The sequence below is a fragment of the Rhea pennata genome, chromosome 3, assembly GCF_028389875.1.
Source record: "Rhea pennata isolate bPtePen1 chromosome 3, bPtePen1.pri, whole genome shotgun sequence".
Taxonomy (NCBI): domain Eukaryota; kingdom Metazoa; phylum Chordata; class Aves; order Rheiformes; family Rheidae; genus Rhea; species Rhea pennata.
Genome location: NC_084665.1, coordinates 124,323,755 through 124,341,932, shown reverse-complemented (window position 1 = coordinate 124,341,932; position 18,178 = coordinate 124,323,755). Strand labels below are relative to the sequence as shown.

Genomic DNA, 18,178 nt, shown 5'->3' with positions numbered 1-18,178 from the left:
TCTGTATTTCCTCAGATGCAGCCTCTGGTTAAAAGTAGCAGCAGTAGTCTGAGCTGTGAGGACCTTTTCAGCTGTTAACCCTCAGGCTTTTAAAATAGAAGTCTGGAATTAGCTCAGGAAAAAGTGATTTAGCAAATGGTAGAGATGTACAAATCACCGTGGGGTATCAGGATATGCATCAGTGTGAGAATCCAGACATCAGTCACACACACACACAAAAACAGCTTTCTTGTAGTTTACTGTCCTCTTAATGATTGGATTTTGTGCATTTTGAAAGTCACCTATGAAAGGAAACAACAGATGTGTGGGGTGTTGCTTTTTTCATTAGCTCTGACAATTACAACCAAGATGATGTATTTTTCCACCCTAATTTGTACTTGACACTAAGATCTCATCAGCCTCCCTTCCTACAAGAGATGCTTTGGACCAGCTGAAAATGGGCAAGGTTACTCATGATCTCTCCTATATTTTAAGGTGCTTTCACTGCTGAGCCTTTGCCAGCACTGCCATGGAGCAAACCTGTGGCCACAGAGCCCTCTTGTGGAGATTTAGTCGGTTCTGACAGGATAAGACCTTTCTATTACTTCTTTTTTTGCCACTATTCCTTTCATCTTTGCCTCTTTAATACCTCTCAGTTAGGAGGCCTTTGGCGATACTCCTGCCTAGAGGTTTACCTCCTTCTTTCGGAAAATGTAACTATGCTATTAGCATTGTACAGTTAAAACCGAACTAACATTTCTAGCTATATTTGCATAGAAAGATGGATATTTCTGTCATTCATTCTCACTGGGCTTCCATGTCATATTCTATAGAAAGGGGCCTGTAACCATGCATGGAGGAAAAGCCACATTTTTTTTTTTAAAGGCAAGGGATTCTAAAGGCTGTCAGCATACCTGAATATTCAGGAAAAGCACTCTGCCTGGTGTGTTCCTGGCTAGCATTCACTGAAGGCAGCAAAACTACAGTAGACAAAATTACACCTTTGAGGGAAGAAGCAGGCAAGTATTTAGATTTTGATAGTTCCATGTTTCTCTCTCTTTTTTTAGCTTCCCAGCCATGGCATTTTTGTATGTATAAAACAAAAATGTTTGCCATATACGATGGGTTACATCTCAAAGCCAGCAACAGCTTGTGCTTCCCTTTATCCAATATCCATGCAAGTTTTGATCAAACCTAATGCAAACCATACATTGTGTATGTTTAACATGTTACACTTTTATCTCGATATAACACAAAGCAATACTGCAGTGACCTACTTACGCAACACCTGCATGCTGATACAAAAAAACCTGGGTAAAGTTGCACTTTGTCAGGAAGCAAGACATTGAAGTTAAGGCCTGTAATTAGGCTCTTACACTTTTGTTATAGGGGAAGGAAGAGGGAATTGTGCCCCATTCATCCCTCAGGGGCAGGCAGCAGCTCTGTGGCAGACTCCCAGGGGGCTCCCAGGCCTGGCCAGCAGCTCATGCTCCCTCCCAGTGCTGGGACCTGCTAGGTCAGGGAGGATCAGGTCACAGACATTTATGCTGTGATTATCCTGCCCAGCTCACTCACCTTCCAGGGAACCTCATGTATAGACAGGGCTGATGGTTCAGCTGCCTTTTCAAGCGAGCTGGTGCCCACTCCAGTGCCAGCCAGTGGAAACCTTGGGCAAAACATCAAAGGGAGGATTTAGGGGGCTTAAGGCAGGAGATCTGCACTTGTGGGAGGATGCGGGTCCAGGGCTGCTGAGGAGAAGGTACAGCCAGTGCTAGTAACGCCAGGCAGAAGGCAGGGATGGGACTAGGTCGAACTGGAAGGGCAGCCTGTGTGGTCGGTGGCGCTGCAAGGGGATAAGCTCTGATACAGCAAGGAGGGCTGGGACACCACAGGGTCCAGAGTGCCAATATCCCTGTGCCACAGCAGGGTGCAGAGAGCCCACACAAGATGGGAAACAGAGCCTGGCCAGGCCTGACGCTCAACTCCTGGCAGGGCAGGGGCCTCACCAGCCAGGGACCTGTCCCACAGCCCCTGACAGACAGAGCACGTCAGGAGATGCTTGCCAGGTTCAAACTCACATCCAGAGCATCAGGCAAGTGTGTGGTCATAAGGCAGGTCCAAGGTCAAGCCAGAATTAAGTCTCCAGTGCAAGTTCTGGATCAGATGTGGAGAGGATAACCAGAGTCAGACACAGTCCAGTGACCATTGGGAATGTCCCCAGTGACGAGATAGCTCTGAAATCAAGCAAGGAAGCCAGCCCATGGTCTAGGTCAATGAAGCTGGGAACAGGCATGGCTGTAGTTGAGCTGGAAACCAGTGCTCTACAGAATTCCTCAGGCAGGGACTGAAGACCCAGGCCTGGGCTGAGAGGGGGCTCTCAGGTCCACGGACAGAGGGTGTGGGTGGAACCCCAAGGGAGGCTGCTCAGGGTGCATTCAGGGCCCTGACAGCTCTCAGCTTGGCCAAGCATGATCTCCTTTTCACAGATCCATGCTGACAACTTCAGGGTCCACAGTGGTTTTCAGGACTACCTGTTCCATCACCTTCCCAGGAATCACAATGAGGCTGACAGGCCTGTAGTTGCCTGGATAATCCATCTTGCCCTCTTTAAAAACAACAGTGAAATTTGCTTTCTCCTCCACCCTGGGATTGCTGAAGGCCAGTCCTGCCAGGAAAGACTGAGGCAAAGAAGGCACTGAGTAGCTCATCCTTCCCCAAGTCCTTTGTCACTAGCTTTCCTTCCCCATTTTGGGAAATTTTTCCCCTTTTCAGCCCGGCTGGTGCATCACAATGTCGCCCCACAGCGACCTAGCCACAACCATCAGTGTATACCCCAGGTATACAGTGCCAGCAAGGCACTGCTCAGCTCAGGGACACACTTCCAGCCTTACACAGGCCAGGCCAGCACCTGGTGCCGCCTGGTGCAGGAAATGGCCATACCGCAGCCATCTACCCAGCCTCAGCACCATGGGACAGGCTGGCAGGGACAGGGACCCCAAGCCACTGCTGTCTGTTCCCATGAGGATGAAGCCTGGAGACAGCAGGACCCAGCGCACTGCAGAGCAGTGCTCTCAGCCACAGCTGCTGTAGGTTCTCGGACATTGGGGTCCCTCAGCAGCACGGGGCTGGCTGGCAGCAGAGCGAGCAGTGAGGGCTGGGGGTGACAGAGCTCTTCACACACCCTTCCCTGTGCACAAGCAGAGCCCAGGAGCCCGGGAAGCCAGCGTCACCTGACTGCCCTCCCTGTGGCTCCTCACCAAGGGTGTTGGTTTCTACGGTCCCATAAGCATCTTCATGCTCCCCACTGTGTCTCAACAGCAGTTCAGCTTCCCAAAACCCACCCTCGGATGAATTTCTCGTGGCGCCTCTTTGCTCTCTCTCTTAGGAGGTGTCACTGACAGCTGCAACTGTGGAGACGCTGATTGCAGTAGAGGTGAGCAGGGGCTCCCTCTCTCCTGCCTGGGCTACCTGTGCACGCAGAGTTTCTCAACACCATGGGGCAGCTCTCTAGGGCGTGCAAAGGGAGGAAATGCCTTGTGCTGGGGAGAGCACAGCAGGGCAGACTGTCCTCCATGGCCATGTGCAGACCTCTGCTGCAGCGCACATCCTGGGGATCAAAGCAGCAGCCTCCAACCATGCGGGGGGCTGCGGGCAACAGTATGTTTCAGGGGGACTAGCTGTAGCAGGTGCCCTTGCCAGAGTCCCTGTGGGACAGAGGGGCAGTGTTGGCCCACCCCTCCAACCTCTCCTTCACAGGCTTTTGATGACTTCTGCTTTTCCCAGGAGCCTCTCACAGATCCCTGTGTTGCTGAGGAACTCCTTCATGGCCTCAGCTGCTGAGGGGCAGCTCTGTAACCATAATCCATTTCTTGCAGAGAAATGGACACCAAGAAATACCCTCGCTTAGAGCCTTCCAACATGGAAGAGGGACTTGGCCACTCGGCTGGTGAGTCTGAAAAAGAAACTGAGTAGCTGGCCTCTCACATGTTGCTTGTTTCCTCTCACCAAGTAAAACCTCTGTGCCTCCGGACGAGCTGGAGGGAACCCTGCATTATAGGACGCTGCACACAGACAAAAGGCACCGGAGCTTTCTCCCCCAGATTTTCTACATTGAGTTTTTCCTTGAAGCCGATAGAGTGAAGGAAAAAAGGAAGGAGATATCATGGCCAATTTGCTCAGAGAGGAACCTCTGCCAATAGGGACTCCCTGGGGCACCTCAACATTGGCCCCAAGTTCGCTCTCTCTGGCCAGCCTCTGGTAGTTGTCTGCAGGGAGGATGGTACCCTGCCCTAGCCAGTCCAGGTAAGCAAGCCTGGGAACAGAGGCATCTTACTTCTGGCTTTTCCTGCTCAGAGGCTTCTTTCTCTTTCAAGAAATCTCTGCTGCACATTCAGCAGAGTTCACCAGGCAAAAAAGAGGGTGGGTTAGGAGACAAGATTCTAACCAAAGAAAGCAGAGTGCATCCCAAAGTCAAAAATTGTCTGCTTCTTCCTGCAGGATCTCTTGGATATATTGTATGTGAAAGGACCTGACACTGAGGGGATCTTCTGAAAAGTGGCCAATGAGAAGGCCTGCAAGGAGCTGAAGGAGGTCCTGAACCAGGGCGAGAATGCTGATCTGGACGCCAAACCTACGCACCTCTTGGAAGTGGTGCTGAAGGTGAATTCCTTTGATTGTAAGTTCTCAGAGCACATGGTCCACATCTGTATAGGCCTACTTGAGTGCCCAGTTTGACCTCAGCGGCACTCAAAGCTAAAACCATACTGAAGCCAAACTCAGTGGTTCAGGCTGAGAATAGTTTGGCATTTTTCTTCTCAATTAGATTTCCAGTTGCCCTAGTTCTGCCCTTGATTCCCTGTATGCCCATGGGAAACTCACTTCCTCCACCTACTTCTCAGCACCCTCCTCAGTGAGGACTACCGGAATGGAGGCCTGGACCAAAGACTCAGACATGAGCTGGGTCCTGCTCCTGCACCAGCACCAGTGCACTTGGCACGTACTTGCGCAGCCCACTGCGCTCTCAGTACTCAGAAGCACCTTTGAGAGCAGGTAGCTCAAAGCAACCTGCCTCTGAGTGAGCCCAAGTCATGGGGATGCTCCTTCTCTGCTCATTAGCAGTGTCCAGAGCCTCATCCAAGTTCCTTCGCCTTGCTGGACTTCCTCTGAAATATCCCCTCCAAACTCCTCTCAGACAGCCTCTATGACAAGTGGATACTAGCATTGCAGAAGCCAAGCTAGCAGGAAAAAATTGATGAACTGGAACAGTGAGTTTTGTAATCATCACCACCATTCTGGAGGGGCTGAGAGAGGCCAGAGACTTCTCCAGCAATTGGGAGTCCCATGTAAAGAACTGTCATTTCTGTCAGCTTGCTATTGCTCCTGTGTTGGTTTTGAGGGAAAGTGGCACAGAAAAACACTTTTCTAGCAATAACATTTCCTCAAGATGTTTAAGATTGCTCTACAAAACACGAAGCATGATTACTTGTGAGTTTAAATGAAACTTGCTCTAATGACAAGAAGCAGCTCCTGCATTCTGCATTAATGTTACATTTTGTTTGTATTCCCTTAGGGTGGCTGACAACCTGCTGAGAGCAAACCTCCTGCTCCTGCACTTGCTCCCTGTGCTCCACCACATCAACAAAAATGAGGAGACCAGCAGGATGGATGCTAGCAACCTTGCCATATGCATGGGGCCAAACATGCTGAGCCCTAGCATGGACAACATGCTCCTGCTGGCAATGCAGGAGAGGAATGACAAGGTCTGTTGAATTCCCCTCCAGCTACCTGCTTCAGGGCAGCTCAAAGCCATCCCCACAGATCTCATTACCCTTGCAAAAGCTCAGCAAAACTGTGTCACACCACATCCGGCTGAGCTATAGAGCTACAGCTGTCAGTACAGAAACGTCCATCAAGAGCAGAAAAGGATGCTCAACACACTTTCAGGCTTTCAGGCTGAAAACAATGGTTTTCTGTGGGCAGGTGACAGCACTGGTGGAGTTCCTGATACAGAACAGGACAGCAATATTTGGGGACGATATTGCCTTGCCCTTCAGTTCCTCAGCCAAAGAGTCACCAGAGCACACACACAGTTCCACAGGTATGAAGACTGATGATTGTCACAGATTTGGGCTTCTGGCTCCAATGCTTTAATTGGATATCAGAAGACATCTGTGGAAATGCAGACAGGTGCAAAGGGTTTAATTCATTGTTGCAGTGTTTTTCTGCTGAAACTCTCCCAGCAAATCCAAAGGACAACACTCACAAGACAACAATTGTTCTAGATGGTAAACATCTCCACACCTCTGCTCTTCACCTTGCTGCTAGCTATGGCCTAGAAATGCAGTCTCCCAAAACATTGTCATTGGTGGTGCTTGTGCTTCTGTAACTTCACCATTAATACACAGGTACTAAGGGTGCACCTGCCCAAGGTATGTGGTTCCATAGGGAGAGTCCCCTTCTATCTTCAGATGGTCAGTAAAAACTACAAACAGGATCTTTACCCCACAGGACACCCAGGGGATCCTCAGCACAACGGTTCTGCCTGCAAGAGCCCAGAGCCAGGAGCTGAATGCAGCACCCCCACCTTCGAGATGGAGCAGCCCAAAGGGAGGCACAGCAGTCTCAAGAGACAATATCTAAGACGTGCTTCTGCCTCTTCACTGAGTAATGTAAGAATGGCAGCAGCACGATGGACAGGTGGTATTCACAGCCACAGCTGTCCTTCCAGCACTGCTTTGAAGCACTGCTCATGAACAGCTTCTGCACACTAAGAAGGATTCTGAGGCGGAAACCGCAACCCACAAGGTTCCTGCCAGAATAAACTCCTCTGTGACCTGAGACACCTGGCAGTCATCAACTGCGAGACATGTCCAAGTCCTTTCAAAAGAGTAAACATGAGGATGCATCTCAATGCTGCAGTCAGCCTGTTTTTGAGAGAGACAGATCCAGCAGGCAAAAGAATCCTATGTTTAAATAGCCTGTCCCACCTTTGGGCACTCTGCAAAAAAATATTGTAAAAATGGATGTCTTGTTCATCCTTTGTAAGATTTCACTTCCAAAGGACCAAGAATAAGCTAGAACTCCACAAATATTTTTTCTTGGGGGGCTCTCCTGAAGCTGTCAGTTTGACATGTCACACTCTTCCACCAGAAGAGGTAGGGCAGATATACCTGTGTATGACCCTGTAAAAAGAGAAGTGAATATGCTGTCTTTAGCTTGTTGTGTGGGAATACTAGGCACTGTTGTATTTTTATTCTAAAAAGAACAATTTCTAGGACAGCAAGTGCAAAACCTGTTCAACCTTTCTTATACTCTTGTCTAACATTTACCAAAATTAAATAGTATCATTCACAACACAAATGGCAAGGATGAAGTCAAGAGATTACATTCTTAGGCACTTCATGGATAAGAAGACGGAAAACTGCCAGAATATATAAGAGCAGTAATACCAAACATTCTCACATATTCTGATCAAAAGACTTGAGAGCTTGATTAGAAAATTTGGGGGTTTGGAAGTCACACTTGCCTGGATTCTAGCAAGATCTATGTATGATTTGCTGAAGAAAAACTCAATATGAATCTTGGAACCAAAACATTATGAAGAAATAAATGCTTTAAAAAAAGAAAGGTTTGCTTTCTCATCTGTGTGACCCACCCACCTCACATTTACAGTACGTATAGGTATAGAGGATAAGAGTTTTCAATAGGGATTATGGCAACAGGATGTGCAAAAGTAAAAAGAATTACTCCATTACCTTTAGTCCTAAATCCTGGCAAAGCTCTCAACAAAACTACATTGCCTTGGAAAAAGTACTATTAGCTACACAAGCCATTAACTACCGAGCCATTCACTCAAAAAAAGAAAAAGGAAATCAAGTTATATGTGCTGATTTTCATTTAAAAACCAATGTAACTCAAAAGCCCTTAACCCTTAGGGGTAGTACAAAAGACTACTGTGCAGTGATGGGCTTTCTACATACATCAGTGGCTAACAAGTGATGGGACAAATGAAGGAAACATATTATCAGAGAGGGCAGAACAAACTGGGATTAGCTCTATTGAGTAGTCCCTCTGCCCTCCTTTCTGATACCTGATGCATGCCCTGGGACAGCAGAACAAGAGCAAAAGTGCAGGTCTCAGAGAGGAGCGCCAAGTGGTGAAACAAGGAAGAGGCAGAGCTGCTGCTCCAGTGAAGCAGAAAAGGTTTCGCAGAGGCAGTGGATGGCTTGGCCCCCTTTGGAGATGGCCCTGGAGCAAGGAGACCCTGGCATCTCTAGTGACTCCAATGCTGTATGGGCCGATGCCACACAGGGGGTGGAGAACTGGGTGAAAGAAAATATGGCAAGAAAATGGTAGAGATGTATGGGGAAATACAACACTGGAGAGAGTTAGGATATAGCTCAGCTGAAGAATATATCCATAGGCCATGCCTCTGTCCACCAAAAACCTAAAAACCCTGAGGTAAAGTGAAATCAGATGATTGACCATTTGACTAGAATAAATTCACAATAAATTTGGAGGTAGAATGGCCAAGGAAGTGGTTACATGAATGGCCAGAGCTCACTGAGTTCAGATTTACTTCACCAGGTTGCAAGAAGAGGATGGCCTGAGACAGAAGTGCTCACCAAACAGTTGTAGACTCATTCCATTTTTGTCAGACAACTGTTCAGTACAAGCCAAAATGACAACAGCTTGCCAATCTCAGGGAAAAATTAACTACTCTGGGAAACTTGGAAAGTAGATTGTATTGGTCCCTTAAAAGAGAACACCTGAAAGGTCGAAATACATCCCTCTGGGGGTAGAAATAATTTATGAGTGTAGGGACTGTGCACCCAACCCGAGATGCTACTGGTCTAGCGACTGTGCTGGTTTACACCAGTGCTCTGCTACTTTTCCCTTGCCCAGAGAAAAGTGTTTGAATAATGGATCCTATTTAAAATATAAAGAAGTGAAAACTCAGTGTGCTTCAAAGGGAATACAATGGACTTTCCACCTAGCATGTTGACCTCAAAGGAAGGGGTGAGTAGAAAAATAGAATGGATTGCTAACACTACAGCTATGCAAGAGTCAATCTATTAATTCCTCTAAGTGATGATAACGTTTGTGCGGAGTCAGTAAATTGGCTAAATAAGTGACAAAGCATCATGGGAACTCCCATAGAAAAGGGGTTTGTGTCAGTACACACACAAATTCCTACGGAAACATAAGTAAAGCCCCATTAAACTCCTGGAGATGAGGCTGTAGTTAAACACCTAAATCAGGCATTTATCTAGGTGAATTTGTTGTTTTATAAAGGAAAAGGAGTAGGGGATGCTGTGGACACTAAAGGAGAAAGTTAACCATGACTGAAGTTTGGATTATGTCCCTGACCTGGGTCTCTTTTTTTAGAGGCCAGGGTGGTGTCACCTTGTCACCACGGGAACACTGATAACCAAAACACAGGAGAAACCTGCCCCCTTCCCACATTGCCCATGGAACAACTCAGATATTGAAGATAATCCAGGTTTCTGTGGGAATAAACTCCCTTGCAAGGTTATCTGCAACCTCTGAGGGCTATTACTGAACCCCACCAAAAGGGCAAACAAGGCCCGGCCACGCAGCCAGCCTGTTTTTGAGGTAGATCAGATCAGTAGGCAAAGTATGTTCAAATACTCCTCTGCACCTGTATATATTAAATATCGTAAGAAGAGACATCTCGCTCACCCTTTTAAAGATTTTACTCTCAAGGGACCAAGAATAAGGATGCTTTGCATGAACATTTCCTTTTCTTGGGGGCTCTCTGGAAGTCACTGTCAGCTCGAGTGCAGGCCCCAACTGAGAGGTAGGTCTGACAGACCCGTGTATGGTTATGTAAAAACAGACCCGTGCATGGTTATTTAAAAACAGAAGTGAATGTGCTGTCTGCAACCTGGTGTGTGAGAAAACTAGGCAATGGCTGATGAACACTGTTGTGATTTTACCCCAAGAAGGACAACTTCCAGGCCAGTAGGCGCAAAACCTGTCCCACCTTCCGTTTGCTCTTGTGCAGCATTTAATTTATTAGCACAATAGTGAAAAAAAACAAGGGAAGCACACTCCTCTTCTCGGAGGAAGTGGCATTTGTCTGAGTTTAAGTGAAAGTTGCCGGAAAAAGACAGATGCCACCCAGAGCTCCGCCCTCCCCCTCCCCTCGCCCCAAATGGCGCCACAAGCGGCGCCGGCGGCCGCCTCCGTCCCCAGTGCGCACGCGCGCACCTGCCCCCGCCCTCCCCGCCGCGCTGCTGCGCATGCGCAGTGCCGCTCCACTGGGGCGTCCTGCGCGGTTTCGTAACAGCGCGGGGCGGCAGTGCGCGGGCCCGAGCGGGGGATGTCGGTGGAGGCGGAGGGGCCGGAGCTGGCGGGCGATGGCGGTAGGTGCCCGCTTCTTTGATAACAACCCAGCGGAGCCCGAATAGAACCGAACCGGGCCGGGCCGGGCCGGGCCGGGCCGGGGGGGGGAGTTGGCTGAGAGGCGCGAGGGCCCGGCGGGGGAGGGGAGCGCCCTTCCTGACACGCGAGCGTTGGCGTTGCGCATGCGCACGCCCCCCCCCCCCCGGCGTCAGTGGGGGTGGGCATCGGCCGCAGCGTTTGGTGTGGTTTTGCTTGGTTTTTGCGACAGGGCACCTGCGTGATGTCACCTGAACGCGCCATCAGTGGGTGGCGGGGGAGGGGGGGGGGAGTGCTGCACCAGGTCGATATTGATTGAATTACAGTGTCCGTGCTTAAACGTAAATCCTGCAGGCCGCGTCCTTCAGGAGCTTGGGAGGCAGCTGCAGAGGTTCTCGCTCAGCTTGCGGGAAAGTAAATTTACTGCAAAAGGAAAATCAGCGATGTATTTGTGCAGTACGACAGGCGTATGTGGTGTTGTGTGGAAGAGCAGGTCCTCAGGCCTGGGCAGTCAGAGCAGGTGGATGAAACGAGTAATCTGAATTTCTGTGTTCCTTTTACCATGCTCCAAATAGTAGTAATAAAACGTGCAAGGAAATGAACCTAGTTGCATCCACTGAGGGGAGATATGCAGAGCTGCCATTAAAGGGGGTTTTACAAAGAAGGGGGAGGGGGAACTTTATTTTTTCCCCTAGTTAACATCTACAGGTCAGATATTTCTTTTTGTCTGTGTCTTGGAGTTTGTTTTGTCTTTCCAGATCCTTTTTCAGTATGGCAGTAAGAAGTTTGATGGCTTACGATAGTGGAGCCTCGTGAAGATAGTGCTGGGATTTGAAGACCAAATTTCTGTTCCTTGATGCTTTGATGACTTAACCTTTTTCCTCACTTTCTGCGTTTTGTTGCCTCTCCTCTCTATTATCTTTTCATCTGTATTAGCTGAGAATTGAAACATAAAAGAGTGAGCTCTGCAGCATCTATACAGCTTCTGTAGATAAATGAATGCTAGGCACTTCTAGGGTGCATGTAAATGATACCATGTTTCCTTCTGTGCCTGATGAGTGTTGCAGTATGGCATAACTGCAGACAGCAATGATATATACCAGTTGTTAGGTGTATGTGGAAAAGTTGAAGAAATGCAGGTGCTGTATCTTGTAGCTGTGGGATAGTGTGCTCTTTATTAACCTGTAGGCTTAAGAAAATCGGTTGTGTTTGGTGTTTTCCAGGCAATATTAATACTCTCTTTTTCTGTTCTTAGGGTCAGATGTTTTTGAAATTGTTCTCCCAATCACTATCTTTGTGCTGAATGATGATGATTTTCTCCAAGATGAAAGTGAAGAGCAGGCAACATTGTTTCCTGGGCTGAAGGAAAAGGACAAGCAGGAGGCTAACTTAGATAATAGTTTTTTAAAAAGCAATCTGATACCTTCAAATGAAAACAATAGTTTACAGAGTTGGGAAGAAAAGACTCTTTCAAATAAGGATGAGCATATAAAATACTTCGAAGAAAAACGGGTTGCGCAAAGTGTGTGTGACAAATCAACATCAGCATTCTTTTCTTTAGGTGATAAGTGTGGTCTAAGCAAGGATAAATACAATCAAAATTATGTATTGCCTACATCAACTTGCAGAATGGACCCTGCAGAGATAAATGAAACCAGTGACAGCCAGGAATGTGGTGGTGATGATGACAGTTTTCAGAAGATTCCTCTTGTCTTCTCTGCTGGCAGTGAGGGCAGAGATGAGACCATCAATACAGAGCTGACATTAGCAGCAACATCCAAAAACAAAGATGGAATTTCCAATACTGCAAGCATTCTTTCTGATGACTGTCAAGAGAAACAACTAGAAATCCACACAAAGATGGAGACAGCTGTTGAAACAGATGGTAACTTGCTAATAATACCAGTGTGGTAACTTGCTAATAATACCAGTGTGGTAACTTGCTAATAATACCAGTGCAAAGGTTGAAGAAATCACGCAGATTTCAAGTTTGAAGTAGCTAGGAAAGTTTATAGAAAGGATGCCAAAAACGTTTATGTTAGCATAAGCATTCCAACCTAGACTAAGATCAGATGCAGCAGAAAGTGAATACTGGCTGGAGTGTGTTAGTTCATTCACAGACTCCTATGGAAAAAATAGTAAAACTTCAAAAAAATTGGCGTTATTCCTGTCTAGTGCAGCATGAAAAAGGGCTGCTTTTCATTAGGGAGGAGCATCTGAAAACAAAAAATCTTGGGGTAAAGGTTTTTCTCCCACAGGTAGAAATACTAGGGAGAGAAAAGTTGCACTCAGCATAAGCAGAGACTGGGAGAAACATAATTTGTATTTTGACTCCATCGTTCCTTGTAGCAGGCAAAGCCCTTCGGAAAGGGTGGGGTAGAGTAGAAGAGTACCAAGAGCGCTTTCTCTTTTAACAGACAGAAGATAAAAGTACAGTGCTCAGTTTGCTGAGATAACTAAGCTAATTGCTGAGGCTCCGTTCTTCAGATTGCAAAGTTCATCAACAATGCCCTGATAGGAATTCTGGCATAAAACTGTTTCTTGAAAGCTTTAAGAGATATGGAAATTCAGACCTCTATGCAAAAGAAGGAAATAGATAGAAAGAAGCTTCTAATTAGGATTTCTTTTTCTAAAATACTATTTAAAGGATGGGTAAGTGGGGTGTAGAGGAACAAAGTGACCAGAGGAAAAGAAATTGAAGTAGGAAAATACTAAATAAGTAAAAAGAATGAAGAGCAAATAAGTACATAGTAGACAATTTGAGAGTAGTACTACAAATCAGTCATGAACACTGGTTAACATGAAATTTCATTCATGTGCTTTGCTTTCTTTTCTAGATACTGATTCTTCAAAACATAGAAATAATGAAGTTAACAGAACAAGAAAGAGCAGCAAATCTGAAGATGAAACTCAGAATTCTCTTTTGGAGTATGACTTGAGAGAAGAACTGAAGCTTACCTTTAGTAGTTCTGCTCCAATTATTAATGGATTTTCTCCTAATTCGGAAGAATTGCTAAAAGATATAGGGACAGTGGAGATGAATGCTTCTCTTTGTGCTGAATCAAATGCTTCTGGAGAGCATATTTATCAGTTGTTAACTCCATTTTCTAAGAAAACAGATCAGCAACAAAATCTAATTTCTCCTCTTGCAAGCCCAAAAGAATTACAAGGCCAGCAAGAAGGTTTTTCATGGCTAAGTAGCAGTGTGAGCATAAAACCTCTTTCTAAGGGATCTTGTTCTATAAATAAGCATGAAAAGTTAAATTTGAAATGCAGGTTTTGTAGTTCTGTATATAAATGTACTGCACTTCTAAGGAAGCATGTTTACTCAGCTCATAAAGATAAAAAGAAATATAAATGCTGCTTTTGTAAAAGAGCCTTCTTCTTTTCTGCCAATCTTAAACATCACCTTAAGCTTCATAAGAAAATTACCAGGTTGCAAAAGGCAAGAAGAAATAAAATGAATGCTAGAAAAAGAAGGCATAGAAGAACTGAAGAAAGAAAATCTGAAATCAAGAAAAGGGAAAGTAAGTACAAGAAGTTTTTCATCAAAATTGAAAGGGACTTTACCCCTCTGGGTGTTCCTGTTATTTTTTCCTGTAAAATTTGTTTCTTTGCTTCATCAAGTCCTAGGATTTTTATCCATCACATGAAGGGGCATAAAGAGAGACCACCATACCAGTGTCCTCAGTGTGATTATTCCTGCATTAGCTTATCCTATATGTTAAATCACATGTACTGGCATGCTGGGTATAAGCTGTATAAGTGCAGGTTCTGCACCTTTTTTTCATTGTATTTTGCAAGCATGGTAAGGCATAGTTATATCCATGCAGGAGCTAAGCCATATACCTGTGAGTTCTGCCAGTCAGCATTCACAAGCACCAGTGGATTAAGGAGACACAGAAGATTACATGCTGGCAAGGAAAAATGCAAAGGGCAGCAACTCATTGAATTTGTAAGTGCAAGAAAGAGAACCCGAAGACCTTTAAAGACTTACGCATGTGATGAGTGTAACATAGTGTTTTATAGTAGGGGACATCTCAACTTTCACAAGAAATTTCATGAACAGACTAATGGTTATATGGATCAGGGTACTGAATATCATGAAAGCAAAATACATGAAGGTGACAGTGATTCCCGGGACTGCGTTTCTCTCTCTATTTCTGAGAAAGACAATGGTCATCCAACTAGAGGTATGTGTAAAATGCTGGTTTCAGAATTAGACTTTATGCAGGCAGATGACATGGACAATAAGAAAATGTGCTCTGGAGAGAAATTCCCTGAAAACAGCTATGGAAGCAACAGTTTGCCTGCTACAGAGAATGGATCAGAAGTTCTTGCAGAGTTATATGCAGCAGACACTATGATTTGCAAAGAGGAACCTCTTTTCAGCCCTAAGGCCACTCATGCACAAGTTAGAGATGATAATGAGGATGATACATACCATAAATTTGTAGAAAACTTTAAGGATACATGGCCTTCCAATTTGTCTTCATTCAAAATGTACAAGTGTAAACAGTGTGATTATGCTACTGCTGCTTGTAGTGACCTTAAGCTGCACCTAAGAATACATAGACATGAAAGACCATTTGAGTGTAAAGAATGCAGTAAGACATCTAGAACTTCAAGCCATTTGCAGAGACATAGCTGTCTTCATGTAAAGAATCAATATGAGTTTGGCCATTGCCTCTGTGTAGATAGTCATTTAGAGGATCTTGAATTGCATCATGAAAGGCACGTAGGTGTGTGTCCTGAAAGAGACTTTGGTTCCTCAGAAGGTTTAAGCAGTGTCCATTCCTTGCTTTGTTTGGAAGCATGTGGAGAACAGACAGGAGTCCAGAGGAGCAAAGAAAGTGATTTGGCAGCACAAAGTCAGCCACAGTTCTATCAGTGTGCGGAGTGTGAGTACACAACTTACATTCTAAGCAACCTTAAGCTACACGTAAGAACTCACACAGGTGAGAAACCTTACAGCTGCAATGTCTGTCAAAAGAACTTCCGTACTTCCAGTCACCTGAAACGACACAGGATGGTGCATTTTAATGCGGAGCGTCTCAAATGCAGGAACTGTGACTATTCAACAGACAAATGGCTATCCTTGAAACGACATCTGGCTTCACACTCTGATAAGGAAATCTCATCCATTGGTAACCTGTATGAACAAAAGGCACTATCTGTCAAAACATACACGTGTGAAGAGTGTGGCTATACCACAGTCCACCATGGAAACTTTAAGCAGCACTTGAGAATTCATACAGGGGAGAAGCCATTCAAGTGTAGTCAGTGTACTATTTCTTTCCGCACATCTAGCCATCTGAAGCGCCACCTGCTAACTCATCTAAAACTGCACTGCCAAAGGTGTGCCTTCTCTACAATAGATAGATATGCAATGCAAAAACATGTAAAAACGCATAAGGATAAAAAAATGTACAAGTGTAAAAAGTGCAGTGTCACATTTCCTACCAAAAAGCTTCTGGAAAAGCATAAACGGCAACATTTAAGAGCTGGGACATAAACATGGATTTTTGCAGGCTGGGTCTCAATTCTGGAGAGCTTTGCATGTTTTGAATTTATTCATTGTTTTGCATTATCCCCTGTCCCCAGAATGATGGCTGGTAGTGGATGTTTTGGTCCAGAGAATGAAATCAAGATTGTCTTGCTCCTGGCTCTTTTGAGAGCTTCTGTTCCAGCAAAGGTTGTGCTAAAAAAGTTCCTAGAGGCGCACTTTCGTACTTGAGCAGTTTTTCTGTTCTCTGAGGTCAGAGCTATGATTTGCCCTATGCTCATCAGTTGAAACATGCTCATAAAAGGGTCATCTTATTCAGTGTCACCTTTTTATCTTTTTGGCTTTTTTTTTGTTAGCTAAACTGGACTCTTGTTTAGCTGAAAGAATGTTTAAAGGGAGAGGAGCGCCAATTATATTGCAAAGTAGTAACTTTTGGATTAAAAATGACAATATGGTTGGAGGCTTACTGCCACCTCCCTTCTGCTGAAAGTTCCATTCCCTCCTGCAGGGCTCTCGTGCAAAAACTGCAAGAGAACAAATTAGAAGGTATTTCACAATATTGTAGAAACAAAGATGTGTGTAATCACTGGGATATGAAAGTCTATGTATATATATGTATATTAATATAAAGGTTATTAGACACTCTTCTCTGTAATTGCCCTTGATAATTCTTTGAGTAGACTGACAAAATGGTAATGTTGCCCATTAATCAGATCTTCTAAAATACTGAGAAACCTCAAATCCATCTTCATGAATTTTATAGGGATGCCTAATATTAATCTAGTATGAAATGCCTTATCTTTTCTCAGGCTGGTAAATGTAGTAACTGTGCTCTTTAGAGGGGAAAAAAAAATCATAGTGTCTGTTTTGAGAATATCTCCATTAATTCAGCCACTTCCTTACACATTGCAAATACTACCTGGATTACATTGGAAACTTCAGAAATACCTTGAACTGTAAAACTTATTTTGTTAATTTAAGAGCTTTACTTAAATGAAATGAAGAGCCTCTGAAATGATATATATAATGACATATACCAAACTAGTTGTTATATAATAGAAATACAGTATGGTGAAGAATGAGAGATGGATTTTTCCTCTATTTTGTAGTCAAGCTTGTTTTGAGTTACACTCTGATGGAAACAGTATGGAAAACATTACCTATATGTTCAATGGTATTTATAACAGCAGTGTTGTCTTCTTGTGTGGAGGAAAAAAATGGCAAGGGATTGATGTTAATTGTCCTTTAATGTTATAGTTCAGTCCATGAAACCTTAGAGTAAGCTTGTAGCTTAATTTAGAGAATGTTAACATGAAATATTACTGTTCTGTTACTGTTCTGAAATTCATGCTTTTCTTCGTTTATATAGATGATACCTTGCAGAGGCTCTTTGGCAATGTTGAAAAGCAACTTTCCAGAAGAGTAGACTGAAACTTATCAACAGATGCATGCATTTAAGGCCAGATCAACAAAGAAATTTAAATAATCTCGTTCTTGGTTTCAGTGGAATCAGGCAGTTATATGTCAGTGACCATGAACCTTAATGATGTTACAGATGTTTTGACTATAAGCTGGGAAGTCATCATTTCAAAATGAAAGAATAAAGATTCAGATTTTAAAATGACTGCGCTAAGAACTAGATACAGCTGTGAAAAAATGTATATTGTCTTAATGTGTATGAGGCAAAGCATTTCCAGGAAATAGCACTATTATACAGGCATGGATAACTCTTTTGTGTGGATATCTGTACAATTCTGATCGCATATTTAAAGAAAACTAAGAAGAACAGATGAAAAGAGATGAAAATGACAGGAGCTGAAAGCCTGTATATCAGATTAAACTATGAAAACTAAATCTGATAGAGCATAATTATCTGTTTATAAGTATGTTTTAAATAATGGAGAAGAGGGGAGCTCAGTGTAAGGGGTGAATATACTGTGAATTAAATCAGATGGGAAATAGAGCAAAAATGTAAAATCTGGAAGTTTCTTTTAGTAGCAAGTAAGGAGAACAGAAGACATTCTCAGATGGAGCTTGGTAACTTTGTAAAAACAAAAAAAATCCCACTATTTATTATTATTATTAGAGGCAGACACCTAAAGACTCATGTTGTTCCCCTCTGTTCTTAATTCCTTCCTAATGCAAATGCACAGTCCTTCATGGAATTAGAAATGGTTCTCAGTCTGCCAAGGAGAGATTTAAACCTAAATGCATATCCATGTTAAAATAAGGACATTGGCTATTTCTGATTTTTATTTTTTGCTAATTAAAGGTGTAGTACTTTTGTCC

The 18,178-nt window shown here is 44.3% G+C and overlaps 1 protein-coding gene across 3 annotated transcripts; it reads left to right on the top strand.

Annotated features, from left to right (window-relative positions):
• The first annotated feature begins 10,280 nt into the window (after positions 1-10,280).
• LOC134138997 (zinc finger protein 493-like) lies at positions 10,281-17,528 on the top strand. Of its 3 annotated transcripts, none has more exons than XM_062573268.1 (4): positions 10,281-10,367; positions 11,639-12,268; positions 13,221-13,910; positions 17,259-17,528. In XM_062573268.1, exons 1-4 carry the CDS (start codon positions 10,325-10,327, stop codon positions 17,318-17,320), a joined length of 1,425 nt encoding a protein of 474 aa, XP_062429252.1. In that variant the 5' UTR covers positions 10,281-10,324; the 3' UTR covers positions 17,321-17,528. The 3 variants fall into 3 exon arrangements, with proteins under 3 accessions (XP_062429252.1, XP_062429251.1, XP_062429250.1); XM_062573267.1 differs by having other exon boundaries at positions 13,221-15,741; XM_062573266.1 differs by having other exon boundaries at positions 13,221-17,528.
• Positions 17,529-18,178: the final 650 nt, after the last annotated feature.

What these genes read in the sequence shown, in the direction of transcription:
- LOC134138997 (XM_062573266.1), top strand. Translation starts at nt 10,325, where the DNA reads ATGTCGGTGGAGGCGGAGGGGCCGGAGCTGGCGGGCGATGGCG. An exon ending in GGAGCTGGCGGGCGATGGCG is followed by an intron (nt 10,368 to 11,638) that starts GTAGGTGCCCGC and finishes TTCTGTTCTTAG; the next exon opens with GGTCAGATGTTTTTGAAATT. An exon ending in GACAGCTGTTGAAACAGATG is followed by an intron (nt 12,269 to 13,220) that starts GTAACTTGCTAA and finishes TTTCTTTTCTAG; the next exon opens with ATACTGATTCTTCAAAACAT.